Source organism: Talpa occidentalis, unplaced genomic scaffold, assembly GCF_014898055.3.
Source record: "Talpa occidentalis isolate TD23 unplaced genomic scaffold, MPIMG_talOcc4v2.1 talOcc4.7, whole genome shotgun sequence".
NCBI lineage: Eukaryota > Metazoa > Chordata > Mammalia > Eulipotyphla > Talpidae > Talpa > Talpa occidentalis.
This window is the reverse complement of record NW_023605083.1, coordinates 133,201,996-133,218,859: the sequence shown is the minus strand read 5'-3', so window position 1 is coordinate 133,218,859 and position 16,864 is coordinate 133,201,996. Positions and strand designations below refer to the sequence as shown.

Here is a 16,864-nt window from a genome sequence, read left to right as displayed (position 1 = left end):
GCAGGGCTCTGGGGAAGCCGAGGTGGAGAGCCGCGCTGGCCGTGGCCTAGAGGTGGCCAGTGCTCCCATGGGTTCCAAGAACAAGGAGTCGGTGCGTTGACTGGGCTGAGCGTGCACCTGGGAGGGTAGTGAGAGGTGAAGCTTGGGAGGAGGGTTGGAGGCAAAGCTGAGAGGGCCCAAGGGTGGTGTCAGCGGTCGGGGCCAGACTCGAGGGTGGCGCTGTGCATGGCCTGTTGCCGGCTGACCCACCGTCACCAAACCCGCGCTGGGCTGAGGCTGGATGAGGACGCCGGGCACAGAGCACCTTCCTGTGGCTTTGGCGACGATGACAGTTTTTACCCTGGATGACCCAAGGCGCCGTCGACAGAATCAGGAATCTGGAGCAGACAGGCTTTTAGAACGAGTCCCAGATGTCCAGAGCGTGTTGGATTAGACAAGCCCGCCCCTCCCCCAGCCACAGAGCCCAGGAGCCGGTGACTCCCGAGTGGCTCGTGTTGTGCCGCTTTGGCTCCCAACCCCAGCTCACGTTTTGCCCCACAGTGGGGTCAGCACAGTTCCTGCCTCAATTTCTCCTCCAAATTCCATCCCCACTGAGTACGCACACTACAGATTTCCACCGTCTGTGGGGACACCTGGAGCTGCGTCTACACAGCGGAAAGTCACCCGGAGGGGCGACCGGTCTGTTACCTTCACACGCTTCGGCGGAGCTTGCTGGCTCCTGGGCCCCAACACCAGGCCTCCGGCTCTCTTGCTTTCCTCTCCCCGCCCTCAGCACCCCCAACTCTTCAGCCATTCGCTCTTCCCCCTGAGAAGACAAACAGCACAAAGCAACTTGGGTTCCATCAACCAGCACAAGGCCTGCAGCCTTGGGGTGTCACTCTCCACCCCACGGAGCTCACTATTCCAAAAGAGCCCATTCCAAAGACAGGAGGGTGCCTTCGCTAAGAGGCCTGCTGATGCCTGCGCTGCAGCTCAAGCGCCCTGTATTCCCCCTCCGTTCCGAAGGAAAGTTTACTCCATGAGCGAGGCCAGGACGAGATTCCCAGAGGCCAAGATACGGCAGGTGGTTAAAGAATTGGATCGAAACAAAACTGGGGACAGAGACAAAAACTGCTGAGTGGAGGCTGGAAGGAGAAGCCGGCCTGTGTCCAGAGCCCCGGGCCTCCCCAGCGAAAAGTGTGCGCTGGGCCCACGGCTGGCGGAGCAGCCTCAGGCTGGCATCCAGCTGTGTCTCAAGTGGACCCCGTTCTGACCCCTCGGGGGCGACCAGAAGCAGGCGAAAAGAGCCTCCGCAGTGAGCCTGCTCGGGGTGAAGGAGTGAGAAGAGTCTGGAAGGCCCTGGCTGGTCGGCGTCCTGAGAGCAGTCTCGGGGCAGCGGTGGACGCTGCTGGGAAGCCGGAGGAGCTGCCGGGGGTGGGTGGGGGCAGATGGTTAGGGCCGCTGGGACTTGGCGCGTGTGTCTACGTGGAAGAGAAAACACGTTTCGAGAAGATGCAGGTGAGAAGCCGGAGGAGAGGCAGGACTAGAGCCACTGGGAAGGAAGATGGCCCGGCCCTCGGTGAGGTCACGGCTGGAGGCGGTGGAAGAAGTGCCCAGAGGCCAGCCTGGGCGTGGGGAGGCCGCGTGGAGATTAGGGGAGCTGGGAGGTGCTGGAACTTCTGACAGAGGGGGCTGCGGGAGCCCCCCAAGGAGGAAGGGAGGGGCGGGGGCTGAGGGTGTGAGCAAGGGCCGGCCCCGCTGGGGGGGTCTGGCTCTCCATCCTGTGGACCCGGCCTGGCAGACCAAGGTGTGCTGCCTCCGGAGAGGCAGGTCTGGGGGGAGGTAGCAGGTCAAGTTACTGGGGAAGCAGAACCCTCAATAAATGATTTAGTAAAGCTCCCTATTTAGGGAAAAAAGTTTAGGGCCTCCCCGGTGGCGCAGCGGTTGAGCGCTGGGTTGCGAAGTTGCCCTCAGCCTCTGCAGTGCCGGTTCGATCCCCGGCTGCATCCCGGCCACCGGAGGAGGGTCCCACATGGCGCGCAGACCTCTTCTGCCGCCCGCTGCTCCCCTCAGCAGTGTGCTTCGGGCCTTCTGCCTGCTCTGTTCCCCGCTCTGGCTCTGGTGAATTCTTTCACCCTCCCGCGCTTCTGACTGTACCCAGTGCTTGTAGAAATAAATAAAAATAAATCTTTAAAAAAAATCCATTTTAAAAAAAGTTTATCTGTATGTGTTTTACATCATTGTTCTTTTTTTACAATATTTGCTTTCTTTTCGGAAGGGTAGTCCACATAGAGTTTGCACCACCCGTTCACCCGCGCACCGCGCCGAGTCCCTTGTGTAAATGCACATGCCCTCCCGCTTTGATCCCTCCCGCCCCCTCCCCTGCAGAGTGTCTCTGATTTATAGTTGTCTGTTTATTTTTTTTTTATTGTTACTATTTTTTCCCTAATGCCTTATTTGGCTCCCCTATATTCCTGCTATAAGTGAAATCATCCGATGTTTTTCTTTTTCCTTCTAACTTATTTCACTGAGCACCATGCCTTCTAGCTCCAGCCATGTTGCTGCGAATGGCATGAGTTTATCTTTTGGGATTGCTGAGTAGTGTGCATTGCATATGTGCCACGTCTTCCTGATCCAGCCATCTATTCTTGGGCATTTGGGTTGTGTCCAAGTCTTACCTATTATAACTAGTACTGTAGTAAGCGGAGGGGTGCAGGTGTCCTTTTGAATCAGTGTTTGTGTGTCCTTTGGGTAGATCCCTGCGAGTGGAATTGCTGGCTCCGTGTTTAGCAGTGCGAGGACTGCTCCACCCAACTTTCCCCAGTGGCTGGACCAGTTTGCACTCCCACCAGCAGCGATGCAAGTTCCTGGCGAAAAAGATCTTTTATCTCACAGAGTCCACAGGGGCAAATTCTAGATGTAGAAACAGTCAAGTTGGAACAAAAATAAATAGGAAGAGCAGGGAATGTCCGTCAGTCAGGGAAGTGGTCAGTGACATCTGGACACTCCGTGGGGGCCCAGTGGGGTTCAGGGTCTCCAAGGAGCGCAGGTAGCCCCTGAGTGAAAGTAGCCCGCTAGAGGCCCCGGGTGGGTTACGCTCGTCCTCTCTGTGTGCTTGTTCCCTCCTCTGTGAGGAACCCACACCAGCGCCCCCCACCTCAGAGGCGGCTGTTGGGGAGGACCCCGGCGTCACTCCAACACCGGGGTTGGCCCCAGCGTAGGCACCGGGAAAGATGCTGCAGCCGAACAGCACGAGGCGGGAAAAAAAGCAAGAAAGCCCAGCCGAGTCCCGGGTGTGTGCGGAGGTGGAGGGAGCCCCGATAAGCCACAGGTCTCCTGCAGTCGAGCAGGTCACGTCTAAAATTACATGCTGGTCCGTATCGAATTTTTCGGTCAAAGGCGTGGATTTCTTGAATATTGTTGTTAATTTAATAAAAACACAAATAACAGAAGCACTGGCGTTGAGGGGCACAAAGGGGGTGTGATGTAAAGATTAAAGTTGTTGAAATGTCGTGTGGATGAAGATTTTGTAAAGACGTGAGGACGATAGGATTCCTACCTTCCTTTCCCGTATTTAATTTTACACGGCATTTTTTAAAGATTTATTTATGCATACAAGAGCTGGGGTACAGGCCAGAGGTGCAGGAGGTGAAAGGATTCACCGGAGACAGAGTGGGGAGCAGAACAGGCGGATCCACTGAAATACACTGCTGAGGGGAGCAGCGGGTGAGACAGGAGAGGTCTGCTCCTCCATGTGGGTGGCTCCCTGGCTGGCCGGGGATCAAACTCGTGCTGCAGAGGCTGCGGATTGCTTCCTAGTGCGGTGCTTAACCCCTAGCACGACCAGGGAGGCTCCCTGGATTTTTTTTTTTTTTTTTGAGTGAGAGAGTGGGGTCTTGAGTTATCCTGATAAGCTCAAGTTCATTGATTTCTGTTTTATCAACAGTCTTAGAAAATGACATTTGATTGCTAGCTGTTATTGGTGCTGGTGTGATGGCATTGATTTTACAATAGTTGTTTTTTCCTCCCACTTGGTTAAAAAAATATATTGTGTAAACACAGAGTCAAATAAGGTCATTTCTTTCTTGATCTCGAGTTTTCAAAAGATTCCTTCTTATACAGAGGTGTTCATTTTTTCCAGGCAGGCCAAGCTTTAAGAGATCTTCTTCCCATTTTATTAACGAAAGGAGCTTCGGTTTGTTTCTGGTTGTACAAATAACAGGCGTCCACTTATTGTTAGAGAACCGACCAACAAACAAAACCCACCAAAGCCATACAGGAAAAAAATTAAAAGATGACAGTACAAATAGGATGAAGTCCCTCCACCCAGAGCAAAGCCCTGGTCCACCTTCTGGTGAATGTGCCTGTGGCAGCAGGACCTCTCCTGGTCTGTGCCATCTCGCCCATCACACAGGCTGCGATGCCCACGCATCAGAGGCGGGTAGCCTCACCCCTGCGCTGCCCCAACCTGTACCTCTTGCCTTGTGAATTATATTATTGTCGGCTGCGTAGCGTTCTGTCACTGATCTGTGAGAACGAGTTCCCAGAGGTGGACCTTTATCCAGAGTCCTTGAGGTGAGATCTCAGACAGCGCTGGGTGCTCAGGTCCCGGCATCTGGGCTGAGTGTGGAGCCTGTGCCTTGAGCAACACATAAGGGCCTTGTTGCTCGAAAGTCTGGGGGGTTCCAGACACTACGGGTAGTGCCAGGCTTTGCCTGGTGTTTTCGAAAGTTGTGCGGGGTCGCCTGTGTTGAGAACAGGGCAGGCTCCTAAGTGCTCGCCTGGACCCGGAGGCCTTTGGTCTGGAGAACACCACGCTGAGCAGGCAGTCCGGGTCCGCCTCAGTCTGACTCCTTGGGGTGCATATTTTATCTCAGACAGAGGCTCTGCCTTGGACTTCGGAGCCCGTGTCCCCCATCAGACATCCGGAACACAACATTGACAGTTCCTTGGTGGCCGCATAGCGCTCTGTCCACTGAGAACGCTTTGGAGAAGTAAAGGATCTGTTTTACAATTCTCGCTTGCCTTTGCCGGAGAGAAAACAAGAGCTGGGCTTTGTCTGGCTGGCAGTGCCGTCAGGTGCCCGGTCGCCCTTCCCATTACAGCGAGGGGAAGGGAAGGCCAGGGGACGCGCCCCCAAAGCCCCCTCCGGCTCCTCCGCGTGGGTGAATGTGCGCGTATCGGGAGGGCGAGCAGGGAGACCGTCTTATCATGGTCTTCGGTTTCCTGCAAATCCTTAGGGTTTTAAAACTGTGCCCGCGTGTGCTCGTGCGTCCGGCTGGCTCCTCGGGCTTCTGTCCTGCTGGGCACCCCTCTGCCGTCTTTCGGGGTGGGGGGGCTTGGGGATGGACCGTTCACTCATTATTAAGGGTGTTAGTGTTCAGAACAAAACTCTGTTCTCGTTCTGTCTCGCCCTCTCCGTGTATCCCCGGGGTGTCTGCAAGAGGAGCTTCTCCCCTCGTACTCTGATACAAGACATGCCGGTCTCCTGCCGGACGCTGCCCCCCAGACCTGGAAAGGGTCCTCCCGGGGGCCCTGGCCCCTCCGTGGGAAACGGCCCTTGGGTATCACAGTGTGGGTGCTGGCCTGAATTCATGTTGCCTTTTACTTTCGGATTTTAGGGCTTGCTTTAAAAATGTTCTAATTGGGGCCTCCCTGGTGGTGCAAGCGGTTAAGACTCAACCTATGAAGCTGTCCGCAGCCTCTGCAGCACAAGTTCAATCCTCGGCCAGGGAGCTACCCACAGGGCGCAGCAGACCTCTCCCGTCTCCCCGCTGCTCCCCTCCGCAGTGGATTTCAGTCAATCCTCCTGTTCCCCACTCTGTCTGTGGGGAATCCTCTCACCCCCCACACCTCTGGCCTGTACCCCGGCTCTTATATGCATAAATAAATAAATCTTTAAAAAAATAAAAATGATTATGATTAATCATAAATCTAATTTTATGATTATGTGAAATATTTGTGACTCCAGTGTTCATTATACAAAACAACACTCGAAGAAATCGACCGTCTAGCCCCGCACCCCCACCTTGTCCCTCCCTCTCCTGTGGGCAACCATCTTATCAAAAAATGGATGATTTATCCTCCACGGCTTGTTTTTAAAGCATTCCAGGGTGAGCGCCCGTCGTCACAGCCCCTCTCCCGCGCGCAACCGCTGGACGTGATGGCACGCCGGCCCGTTGCTCGTGTCCTATTTGCCCGTCTGTGGGTTCGCAGGGTGTTCTGCTGTGCGGGATATTTTGTTTGCCCCCCCGCCCCCGGGTGTAGATTTTGGAGTTAAGGGAGGGTCGTTGCTCCTGGTCGTCGCTTGTATTTCCTCTTTCTCGCTAGCCGGGCTCTCTCTCGCGGTTGGTCTCCTGCGAGGAGCCGCAGTGGAATAACCCACCATCCCTCACTCACCCGCGCCGTCTCCCGGCGTGGCGTCCTGTGCCGGCTCCCTGGGCAGATGGTCCACCTTCCCCGAGTGCCCCCCCGCTCTCTCCCCACCGAGCTGCACTTTCTTGCTTAGCCCAAACGGTCACTCCCTGCAGGCCTCTCCCCGGGGCCACCACTCGGTCCCGCTCCGGCTAAGGTCCTGTCTTGTCCTCAGCGCTGGCCTCTGGCCCTGGTGTGTCCCGGCAGGGGTTGCGAGGGTGCTGGGTCTGAAGTTGAGTCTCTCGTAGGCTCCCCAGCACGAGCTCAGGAGGTCTTCTTTCTTCACAGCACGTATTTCTGTTGAAAACCTGACGGCACTGTGATGTTCAGTGTAATTAGTTTGATATTTTGGTCAGAGGAGCCTTTCTCCCTTTATACCGGACTCACATCAGTGACTATCATCCTGGGTCCTCCCACGTGGATTTCCCCCCTTGATACTTGCTTTTATTGTGGCAAAAAAGACATGACGCTGAGCTTAGCATCTTCGCCTCCGTTGAGGCTACAGCTCAGTGATGTTAAGGCCTCTAGACTTTTTTCTTCCTGCAAAACTGGACTCTGCTTGTTCAACCCCAGCCCCCCTCCCGCCCGCCCAGACCTCCTGTCTGACGTCTGTGTCGGGGCGTCTGTGTGTGTGTAGCGTGTCCGCCTGTCTCCCAGCTTTGTGGAGATGATGGACGTGTGAACTGTCTGTGCCAGACCTCAGATGTGCCTCCCCACAGTCCACAAAGAATCCTAAATATACGTCTTGGCTAAGAAATCATAGCTAAGTAATAATGGGAAACTCGCAGCTTATCTGCTCATCATATATTTTTTTCCTTAGTAAATAGGCCAAGAAGTACTTTGGTAGGTTCTTTTCCCCACCATGTCTGATTCTAGAGCGCTGTTCATGCTAAAAAGTGAACTATCCACAAGTGGCCCAGAGGCATTTTTCCAGGAAGCGTGAGTGTCCCTGTTGGGCGCTGCTGCCTGCTGAGGTGGCCGTGGTAGCTGGCCCACTGGTCCCTCTGGACACCTGGGCGAGTGGACAGTCACCGGGGCTGCGGCGGCCGATGTGCTCTGTGTGGGGCAGTTATGAGCTGGATCCATTTCCAAGACAGGAAAAGGCAAAATTGTGGTTGTCTGAAATTTATTTTTTCCCTTTTAACTGATTTATGTTTTGTGTGTACTGAGGAGACCAGCTTTTTAAAGGAACTGACACCCATTCACTACAGAAATGAAAAATCACTCACTTTTCATCTGTGAATTATTGCTCCTAATTTTAGATCTTTGTGGATTGGCGCTTTTGATTGCACTTGCAAGGCGGAACTGCAGCGAGCTCTGCACCGCTGCTGGTGTTTGGTAGTAGGATGGCAAGGAATAAAAGCCATTCCCAGTAGATCTCTGTCCCCTTCTCGAGCCCAGCAGTCCCCAGGTCACTTTTGAGGACCAGGCTGACTGTGGGTGTCACTGTCCCCACCTGCCCCGGGTGCAGCTGCAGAGAGCACCCTGCTTCTCCCCACCTGCTCCTCAGTCACGGTTTGGGCATCCATCCGTGTAAAATCTTCAGCTTCTCATTTCTCCTAACGTGTGATAAAAAGCTCATTTTGGATGTGCAGAAAACATATTTTACTGCGCTTCAGCAGGGAGTGCCTTAAGTCCTTTGAGATGGCTGCTGCTGCTCAGGCACCCCTCTCTGCAGATCGTGTACCCAGGGAAGGGGCCAGCGAGCAAGACACGAGTCACCACTGCCCGCTGGTCGGCCGAGCGGCCCGTGTGCTGCGGCGCTGGCAGCCTCGCGGCTCCTCACGGCTGTTACTCTCACACAGTGTTCCCGTGATTGCTGTTTAATTACAGCCTTGCCTCACTTTGTGGTGAGTGATTTTATCACCTTATTTTGTGTCTCTAGACTAAGGCTCCTTGTGTGGAAAACCCAAAAGCGAATGTTTGGTTCAGTTGTGCTGGGAGAGTTTTCTGTCCTGTCTTCCTTCCTTGGGCCGGACCTCATTTTTACGAGTGTACTGTAAATCTGCAACAAGAATGGGAACTGGGGGACCTTCCTGGTGGTGAAGGGATTAAAGTCTCAGTGCTGTCAAGCTGTCGCCAGCCACTGCAGCATGAGTTCCATCCCCACCCAGGGAGCTACCCACATGACGTGCAGACCTCTCCTGTCTTGCCCGCTGCTCCCCTCAGCAGTGGATTTCAGTCCGTCTGCCTGTTCTGCTCCCCACTCTGTCTCTGATGAATCCTCTCACCTTCTGCACCTCTGATCTGTACCCCAGGTCCTGTATGCTTAAATAAATAAAAATAATGGGAACTGGTTTGGGGTGTCTTCACCCCAGCTCCGTATCACATAAACCTTGCACTGCCATGTTGCGGATTCTCTGAGTTAACCCAGAAATAGGGGAGCTGAGACGCCCCAGCTCGGCCTTGCCTTCCCTGAGGGTGAGATCACGGATGTTTGGGTAAAGAGGCATCCGATTAACCATCCAAGTGGGGAGTCTCCCCGATGGGCTTCTCGGTGTCCTCTAAGCCTCCCCTGGTGACTTTGGGACCATTGCGGGCTGGCTCGGTGCCTGGGTCTGCAGGCGGAGGCGGGGAGTTGGACCCCTGACTGCTGGGTGCATCTAGTGGGGGTCGGACAAGCCCCTGCCTCCTGGCTGTGGGGGGGGCGGGGCAAGGAGTCCTGCCACTCCTGACACCGCAGCCTTGGCCACTAGCTCTGCGAGTGAATTTGAGACAGGGTGTGTGTGTGTGCGCGCACATGCATGTGTGTACCCCTCTTTCATTGCACTCAACGGTAGTGCTGCTGAACTCCATGACCCGCGGGGACTGGTGGTGAGCACAGGCGCCATGTGTTATTTACATTCCCGTTTTCCTGCGAGCCAAGTGAGGGTGATGGGTGTGGCACTGAGCGGTACTAAGACTTCTGAGTGAGGATGTAGGCTGGATGATGAGGATCTAGGCAAAGAAAGGCGTGTGCATGCATGTGTGCGCACCCAGTGTATATGTATGTGCCCGGTGCAGACATATGTGTGCATGCATGTGCATGTGGACACGTGTGGCATGTGCATGTGTGTGTGCACACTGATACCTGCAGTGCAGATTCCTGAGCACACTGTGGACAGAGACCAACTCTTTCAAGTTTCGGGGCAAACCGGGACAACACACATCTCTGTGCACAGAAGCGTGTGGAACCCCTGGGCCTGCGGCTGGTGGTGCAGCGGAGGCCAGCTCCCGGCTCCCACTAGAACTGTCAAAAGGAAAGTGCTGTCTAGCTCACGTCTGGGGGCCTGGGTGTCCCCGCGGTGATTCTGCCTATTCCGCGCCGTTGTCCGGAGTCAAGAGAAGCCAACGGCCTGGGGGAGGACGTGCTGGGTTGTTGGAACGGCTGGCGCTGCTTAGCGTCGTCTCCTGACTTGGGTTAATTTGTGTGATTTTTCTGTCTCCTTCTCTAGGCAGCTATTTTGCCAGCCACTTCATTATGGGAGGAGAGAAGTTTGACTCCACGCACCCCGAAGGGTACCTGTTTGGAGAGAACAGCGACCTGAACTTCCTGGGGAGCAGGCCAGTGACGGTATGGTTCCCAGTGGGCGGCGCAGCCCCTTCAGACAGTCCTAGGAAAATGAGATTGTTGCCGCTGGTTCAGCGGTGTCGGAGCTGAGTTGAGAGGGCCCCGGGAGCCTGGCGGCGCCCCTTTGGTGGAGCTGCCCACAGGAAGGCTCAGGAAAGGGGGCCCTGCCTGCCCTCTCCAGCCTGCACGCTGTCACCTCCCACACAGAAGCTTTTATTTCTTCCTCTCTTCCTCTGTTTATCGTCCGCCTTCCCCTTCACAGTGCAATTTCCCAGGGCAAAGACTGTGTGGCTGCTGCATCCCAGCATCTAGAGCAAAGCCTGCTGGGAGTGACAAGCCCATAACAAGATCAGTTGAATGATGACTGGAAAGTGTCCTTGGAGCGGAGCAGATAGCCGACTCTGTCTCGGTTCATTCAGCTCGTTCCTTAGATTCTTCTGGAACTTCTCTGCCCCCAGCCTGAGACTCTGTGGCGGTATCGGCCAGGCGGCTGGGGGGACTGCTGTGCGCTAAGGAAGGTCCTAGAGAATTTTCAGTTATTCTGGTCTCCATGCAGACGCCTGACAGAGGGTTTATTGTTAGTCCAATTTGTAAGTGAGGGCGCTGAGGCCACAGGGCAGTCCCTGCAGGTGCATTCCCACATGGCACGCGTCCCGGGCGCCGTTCTGAGTGCTTTGTGCAAACATTTCCCAGCGTCACATAACTAGATCTGCCTGGCCGCGGTCAGTGGCCTTTCCACGGCTTCTCTTGGCTTCGAGGTCTCCTGCCTGCCTCCAGAAGCTCCCAGGTGAGTGGAGCAGACAGAACGGAGGACCAGGACGCGTGGAGGGGAGATGGCGGCAGGGGCAGAGCCCGCAGAGGAGAAAAGGAGGGGCGAGCCGTGCTGGTGTTGAGGGGCAGCGTGGGGCCGGCCCTGAATCGAGGCTGAGGGGCGAGGGCCTTGCCAGGAGCCCGCCCAGAGTGCCGGCCCAGGAGGCCTCCTGGGTCTCGGATCGTGACACCGAGTGCCAGGCGCTGTGCTGGGAGGGGGTCGGCGCCTCCCTGGCGCAAACCCGGAAGCCGGGTCAGAGGGCGTTTCCTGATGGCAAAACAAGGCGGAAAGGCAGGCGGGCCGCCCCCCTCCAGAGGTTTTTGACTCATGTAGGTTAGGGGGGATAGTTAAGATTGTAGGCAGATAAAGGACCTGGAGTCATACTTGTTTGTTTTTTTATTTTGAAGGAAGATGAGCCTGGTGACTGTCTTCCATTCTGAGCTTGAATTTAAAAATGGTATTTTGTTGTTGGTTTCCTCCTCCTGTCTGGAGTGAGTTCTGCTTCTGAGTCCAGCAGCTCTTTTCAAAACGCCAGGTCCTTAACCCTTCACGGTGCAGATCCCAGCTCATCGGCCAGTGTCCGCCTCTCATCTGGCTGCTGCTCCTCGGCAGCGGGAGCAGAAAGACCTTCTTTCCTCCCAGAGCCACGTTTCCCTCCCGCAGCAGCTTGCGGTGGAATCAGCCCTCCTGGCAGGGACTTGCCACCGTCCCGTCTCCTCTCTCTCTCTCTCCTCCGTGACAGCCACTATAGTTTAGATGTTTTCAATGTTTTTGCCTCTTTAGGCCAGAAAGATGCTTTTAAAGCCGAGAACGGCCTCTCCGGGCTCATGGGAGCGCTCTCTGACGGGGCGGGCTTCCCAGGTTTAATTGCCTTGTTTACGTTTCTCCCGGCCTGCAAGCTCCCAAGCTCTTCCTGAGGCCTTGACCTCGAGTGGGAGGCCTTTCCCCAAAGGAACATCAGCCTTGGACTTGGGGTCACTGTTTGCGGGTCGTGGGCACCAAGCACACTCAACGGCGCGGAGGTTCTCAGAAGATATAGTCTCCCCATGTCCAAGAGCAAACCAGGGCGACTTCAAGCAGGTGGTGCGGTGCCAGGACCAGCGGGGGTGCCCCCTCCCTCCCTCCTGGCCCCCTGACTTGGCTCACTGGCCTCGGGCCCTGGGGCTGGTTTTCCTCGACAGGTGAGCAGACCAAGGCCAGGAGTTGAAGCAAAGGCTCCTGTGTGACTGACTCGGGGTTTGAACCTGGTGGTGCAGCTGCGGGACCCGGCCTCCCTCCCCGCTGCCAGCTCAGGGTCCCATGCCCCCACCGTGGGCCTGTCTGGGCGGGTCACCCGGTGCAGCGTGTGAGCCGTGCACAGGGATCCGGAGGTGACCGTGGTGGTGATGCGTCCCCCGCAGGGGCTCCGAGGCTTCTCTCGGTGTGTAATTCCATCGCCGGCCTGAGCTCTGGCCGTGGCCGCCACTGCCCACGGTGCCTGTTTGGGGCAGGCCAGTGATGAAGGCTGACTTGACGCTCGGCCCACGGAGCCTCGACTCCCCAGGGACGCGGCGCCGGCTCGGGTGACAGTCTGGGCATCAGGTGGCAGAGGAAGGGAACAGCCTTTTAAAAAGAGCTCTGGGGCGAGCAGATCCCTTTTCCCCAGAGAGTGGAGACGGGGCGAGGCGCGTTGAAATACGTTGTATGAAATAGCGATGCCGTCGACTTCCTGGCTGCTGGGACTTGCGGTTTCTCCTGCCCTCTCTGAATGATCAGACTCCCTGGTGTCACTGGCCTAAGTTGGTGCCCAGGGGCCTGCTGCCAGCCGGGTAAACTTGGTCCTTCGAAGCCAAGTTTACTAGCAAGTCTTCAGAGTCAGATTTAAAAGACTAGATTGTATGTATCTGTAAATGATGCTTAAAGAGAGGCTGGAATCAAGTTTTATTTGCATCTTTGCTGTTACGCTCTGAACTCTGCCAGGCTCTCACTCGGCTCAGCTCGCGAGTGACCACTGTCAGGCGGGGGGTTCAGTGTTAGGTTGGGCAGGTTGCCATGGGCCCACCAGGTGGGGCAGGGGCCAGGTAAACTGCCTGTGCTGATCTTGCAGCTTGTATATTTCTGCAGACACCGGGAGTTCTAGGTAGAGAGAGTAGACACTAGTTTTGTTGTTGTTGTTTTTAAAGATTTATTTATTTATACAAGAATGGGGGTACAGGCCAGAGGCCTGGGAGGGTGAGAGAAATCACCAGAGACAGAGCAGGGAGCAGAACAGGCGGACGGATGGAAGCACTGCTGAGGGGAGCAGCAGGCGCAACAGGAGAGGTCTGCCGCGCCATGTGGGAATCTCCCCGGCCAGCTGGGATTGAAACTGCACTGCAGAGGCTGCGGACAGCTTCACAGCGCTGCACTCAACTCGCTGTGCCACTGGGGAGGCCCAGCACCGATTTTTAAGTCTCTCCTAAAAGTGAAAGGATCTGAAGCTCTTCTGCTCCTGTCTGTGGGCAGGGCTAAGGCCATTGCGTGCTGAATCAGCAAGGAGGAACGATAGAGAACTGCTCCCCTTCCTGGCCAGGGAGAGCTGATGCTGAGCTTTGCTCCTTTTTTGAGCAACTTAAGTTGTTCCAAGGACCTTGGGACTTTCAGAGGATGGGCTATACCTGGACTCCACCCGATGCCAGTCCTCTCCCCTTGGAGGGAAGGCATTGTCAGGTCTTGGTCCCGTCCCGTGAGGCTGGGCAGGTGACCCGCCACTGGCTCTTTCCGTCGCGGGCTTGAGCCCAGTGACAGCGGCCCTGCAGCCCAGGGGCCCATGGCTTGCCACTACTCCTCCCCAGAGATGTGAGCCCCGCGGTTCTGCTTCAGTGTGGTTTCTATATGTGGAATCCTGTTATTCACAGGCCTGGAGGAGAGAGAGTTCTAGAAAGGCACTCGTGGTATTTCCGTCTGTGAGGTAGAGTCTTGTGCACACAGAGCTCAGGGCCAGCCATGGTGCCGTTCCCCCCTCACGGGACGTTTGTGAGTCATACGTTCTGCCAGCAAAAGTGGGAGAGACTTGGGCCAGCCTGAGGAGCCTGCATGAGGTTTGGGGTGAGGGGAGCAGGTGGCCCATGGCTCCCCCCGCCCCGGCTGAACTGTGCTACCTTCCTTGGGGAGACCAGCCAGAGCCCTCTGCCACCTGAGGGAACAGGAACCAGAGGGGCAGGCAGGGTCCTCTGGGGGCATCCAGCCACTGAAGGCAGACTCACGGCTACAGGAGGAGGCACCAAGGTGCACCCCGGGCTCCCCAGCCTGCAGTGGCTCATCCTGAGGGCTGTCGGGAGGGGAGGCCGGGGTGACAGTTGGGCCTGTCTGAGGGGCCGTGAACACTGCTGAGTTCACGTCTCTGTGGACAGCAGCAGAGGGGTCAGGGCCGGGCAGCTTTGCCCGGATTGGTTTGTGGTGTTGGGCAAGTGTTGGCTGCCCTGGAGCCTGCTTCACCATCTGTGAACACACCCATCAGTCGGTCAGACACGATGGTGAACGTGCGAAAAATACTTCTCTTGCAGAAATACTTTAAAGATTCAAAAGACGACAACTATTATGGTGGTAAAGTTAACTCTTCAAACACCTACCGGTGTGGAGTGAGTCAGGGGAAGAGACAGGAGACCAGTCCTGACGTAGTTTACGTTAGGTGAGAAAACGCAACATGCTGAGCTGGCCTGGAGCTTCGGCAGGCGAACATGTGGGCCTGGGCTGGGAGGGGGGCCGTGCGAGTCGAGGGAGAGAATCTCGCAGGCGGATCCCCGGAGGGGCAGGCGGCCCCCCAGACGAGCCTGCGGGCCGTGTGTGGCCTGGCCTCCCAGCAAGGGGCAGGCAGCCTCGGGGCCAGCGCTGCCCGCGCCTCAGAAACTGCCTTCACCTGCTCAGGCTCCGCAGCGAACACACAGGCCAGGCCCTCAGCCGCAGGCAGTGGTGTCTCCCCGTCTGGAGTCCAGGCCCGGCGGCAGACTCGGTGCCTGGGGAGGCCCCTCCTGACTTGCCGACACCGCTACCCTCGGCTCGTCCTGGCCTGGAGAGTGATCACTCTTGCTCCTCTGAGGGACCCCACCTGAGGGACTCACCCAAATTACCTCATCTAACCCTATGACCTCCCCCATGCCCCATCTCCCGTCAGCCTGAGGAGGGGAGGTCTAGGGCCGCTGCATGTCCAGGGGTGGGGGTCACAACTGAGGCTCACATTGTTTTTTGTTTTTTTTTTTTTAAAGATTTATTTATTTATTTATACAAGCACTGGGAAGCGCGGGAGGGTGAGAGAATTCACCAGAGCCAGAGCGGGGAGCAGAGCAGGCAGAAGGACCGAAGGACACTGCTGAGGGGAGCCGCGGGCGGCAGGAGAGGTCTGCGCGCCATGTGGGACCCTCGCCCGGTGGCTGGGGAGCAGCCGGGGATCGAACCGGCGCTGCAGAGGCTGCTGGCAGCTTCGCATCCCAGCGCTCAACCGCCGCACCACCGGGGAGGCCCTCACATTGTTTTTTCGGTTTTGTTTTTGTCCTTTTTGCATGTTCTCTTCCTTCAGAGTCGTGCGGAAACCGTTTCGCGCATCAGTCTGGCAGTGTCTGTGGTTCTGAGCTGCGCGTGCCCTTCGCCCAGACACTTCTCTTCCCCGGATCGCTGTGTGAAGGGATGGCATGCTCCGCGTGCCCCTCGGCCCCCAGCTCACAGCAGGAATTCACTGACACAGACGTGCGGCTCTCCCGCCTGGGCAGGGCTGCAGGAGCGAGGCTCTCCCGCCCGGGCAGTTGTTGGGAACGAGCGTGCGTCTGCAGTGGGCCGGGAGGCAGCCCCAGACAGAGCGGGCCTGCTGTGCCCACGCAGATGAACACACACTCACGCCGCACCCTCTGCTCCTTCTGTGTTGTGGGAAGTTTCCCCATAAACATGTTTTTGTTTTTAAATGAAAAACATTTTAATTTTCTTGAAAAATAGAGAAGGAACTACTCCTGCGAGAGGAAGGAAGCCGGTCTAGGAGAATACATAGAAGAAGAAAGTGAAGGAAGTCCATAGAATAATGGATTTGGTTTTTCCAGAGAACGGCAGCAAGGGCGCGGCCCGCGAGGGGGCCCTGGGCGGAGAGGGCCGCGAGGAGTGACACAGGAGCAGGACCAGCGTGTGGGGACGGTGTGCGGTGGCGTGGGGACACCCCGTGTGCCCCGGGTGTGGGCTGCTTTATAACACCCGCGAATAAAAGGAGACCAAGCTCCTTAGAGGGCGGAGGAAACAGGCCTTTCCCGGACCCGAGAGCTCTACATAGTTCTACTTTAGGATTTTTTTAAAAAGCCTTTCTTGTAGCAGCTCTGCCTCCGTGGAGGCTCTCCCAGAGGCCGCTCCACCTCCCTGTTCCCCTCACTGTTTTCTTGGTTGCCACATAGTACGTTCCATCGTGACGCTCGGTGCGCAGGTGGGAACAGCCTGCAGGTCCATGCCGTCTGCATGCCCAGAACCGCCTTCATCTCACAAAATGGAAACTGGCCCACAGAGCACGCGCCCCTCTCTCCCGGCCCCGGCTGACCCCTCTGCTCTCCGGCTGAGGTCGTGACTCTCAGTGTCCCTGCAGGTGGAGTCCCTGTGACCCACCTGTGCCCCGCAGACCTGTGTCCTCAGGATCCGACCCTGTCGCGGCCCACATCAGAGTGTCCTTCGCTAAACCGGAGCAGTCAGAGGGAGATAGACAAACACCAGATGATTTCACGCGCATGGAAGACAAAGAAACCCAGCGGAGGAACAGACAAAGCCAAACCAGGAGAAACCCTTGAAATCTGACTAGAAAATTGAGGTTATGCCGGGGAGGGGCGGGGTAGCGGTGGGGGAGGGCAATGGGGCCTCGCAGTGGACATGGTCTGGTGACACACGTCACACCAAGTGTGAGGGGGTGTGAGCCTGCACCCTTAAAACACGCAGTGGTGTGAACTGGCATTACCTCAATCTGAGAAGTAATTTAATAAAAACTCAATTAAAAAATTATGTCCCTCTTTTTAAATACAAAATAATATTCCATTGTACAGATGGGCTCCATTTTTACCTCTCCATAGATGCAGACAGTCCACTCACCCTCCACCAAACCACCACTGCCCAACCCTAGCTGCCTCCCTCAG

At 56.3% G+C, this 16,864-nt stretch overlaps 1 protein-coding gene across 5 annotated transcripts in view; it reads left to right on the top strand.

Moving 5' to 3' along the window:
• Window positions 1-16,864, top strand: part of RNF157 (ring finger protein 157) — a 66,049-nt gene that overhangs the window by 9,600 nt on the left and 39,585 nt on the right. For all 5 annotated transcript variants that reach the window (XM_054688775.1, XM_054688771.1, XM_054688772.1 and 2 more), the window contains exon 2: window positions 9,828-9,946. In XM_054688775.1, coding sequence (XP_054544750.1) covers window positions 9,828-9,946 — 119 coding nt within the window. The remainder of the gene's footprint in view (window positions 1-9,827; window positions 9,947-16,864) is intronic.